This window comes from Microtus ochrogaster, chromosome 18, assembly GCF_000317375.1.
Source record: "Microtus ochrogaster isolate Prairie Vole_2 chromosome 18, MicOch1.0, whole genome shotgun sequence".
In the NCBI taxonomy this organism is placed as follows: Eukaryota; Metazoa; Chordata; class Mammalia; order Rodentia; family Cricetidae; genus Microtus; species Microtus ochrogaster.
The window spans coordinates 2,903,776-2,905,620 of record NC_022020.1 but is presented as its reverse complement, the minus strand read 5'-3'; the positions used below and the strand labels follow the sequence as shown (position 1 = coordinate 2,905,620).

Sequence of the window (1,845 nt, the reverse complement as noted above, 5' to 3'; positions counted from 1 at the left end):
GGACACTTCTTGGACTTCAACAGGCAAAGAAGCTATCCTTTGATGAACTGCTGCATCACCTGAGGCTGCATTTTCTAAATCTTGTAATGCTCTAACAAGGTCGAGAGTCTAAAAAATTACACAACTTCAGAACCAAAAGAAATAAAGCTCTAACAAATATAGAGGACTTGACACCTCTTTCATATGCCTAATCCTTATGAAATACTCACTAGCAAAAAGTCTGCAACATATACCATTCTTAAGACACATTTTTAAAAAATACATGTTAGACTACTTTTTTCATGTTTTGCTCCATTTATGTCTGTCTGTACAACATGATCACACCTGGTACCTCAGAGGTCAGAAAAGAGACCCAGATGCCCTGGAACTGGAGTTACAGATAGTGATAAGCTGTCTAATGTGTGCTGGGACAAAATCAAAGCTGGGTTCTCAGGTTAAGAGCTTAACTGAGAAAGAGTAGTGGTGATCATAACCGACGAGCAATCTCTTCTGTCCCCAATCCTTCTTTTATATGTTAAGTAAAAAAACCATGTTATTTTAAGTGTTGAACAAGAGGCACCGCTTTAGACCTTGAGGTGTTCACACCCTAGTGTTTATTTATTTATTTTTTGGTTTTTTGAGACAGGGTTTCTCTGTGGCTTTGGAGCCTGTCCTGGAACTAGCTCTGTAGACCAGGCTGGTCTCAAACTCCCAGAGATCCGCCTGCCTCTGCCTCCCGAGTGCTGGGATTAAAGGTGTGCGCCACCATCGCTCGGCTCACCCTAGTGTTTATGAAAGCAAAGAGTGCAAAAGCTTTTCTAATTAGCAGACTGAGGTTAAGTGACTGGCTCATATGGTAGATACCTCAGAGGAAAAAGAAGGCAGCTATTAACTCTGACCTAGACAGTATTAATCTAGAAAATTTTTATTTTCCTAAAAAGTTTTACACATAATATATTGTGTTACTACCACCTATTGTTATCATTCTAGCAATCATTTTATATGTTTAAAAACAAAAAATATTTAAAGGAAGCAATGTTCATCTAAGCATAGAATTTTAGTTTAAGCCATATAACAAATGTTTTGGTTGTATTTTATTTAAAAAAAAAAAAGGTCTTTAGTTTTTGGGGGGTTTTTTGTTTGTTTGTTTTGGTTTTTAAGACAAGGTTTCCCTGTGTATCTTTGGCTGTCCTGGAACTTACTCTGTAGACCAAGATGGCCTTGAACTCACAAAGATCCGCCTGCTTCTGCCTCCCAAGTGCTGGGATTAAAGGAGTACACCACCACACCCAATAAAAATAAAATCCTTAGTGTTAATAGTGGGTGTTTCATTACATTTATTCATATTTAGCTATTGGAAATGCATTCCCTATATAAAGCAAACAATACAGCATTTAAGGTATTACAGTGGTTAAGAGCATGAACTGCTCTTGCAGAAGAGTTCAGCTTTTAGGACCATGACAGGTAGGTAGCCTATAATTGCTGGAACTCCAGTCCAGGGAAACAGACACCTCCTAATTCCTTGGATGTTCACTTGCACGTACCCATGGACAGACATATACATAACTAAAATAACAAAATCTTCTCACACACACACACACACACACACACACACACACACACACACACCATACTACGTCAAAGAAAAGCAATTTGTTAGCCAGAAATATGAGAGATTAACTTAATGCCTTTCTTGCACCCAGAACACTGAAATGATCAAAGCCCAGAGGTCACATGGAGTAAAAACCCTGCAGCTGCCTTGTATTTTTACCTGTGGTGGTTCACTTGGGGACCCCAGAGAGGAACAATTTTCATTCTCATCCACCTTTATTTGGTCATAAGTCCGCTTCCTGGTCTTCTTATCTC

At 38.9% G+C, this 1,845-nt stretch overlaps 1 protein-coding gene across 1 annotated transcript in view; it reads right to left on the bottom strand.

Moving 5' to 3' along the window:
• Rprd1a (regulation of nuclear pre-mRNA domain containing 1A) overlaps positions 1–1,845 on the bottom strand; it is a 53,752-nt gene that overhangs the window by 23,549 nt on the left and 28,358 nt on the right. The window contains 2 exon segments of the mRNA XM_026783564.1: positions 7–108; positions 1,751–1,842. Of these exon segments, the coding sequence (XP_026639365.1) occupies positions 7–108; positions 1,751–1,842 (194 nt within the window).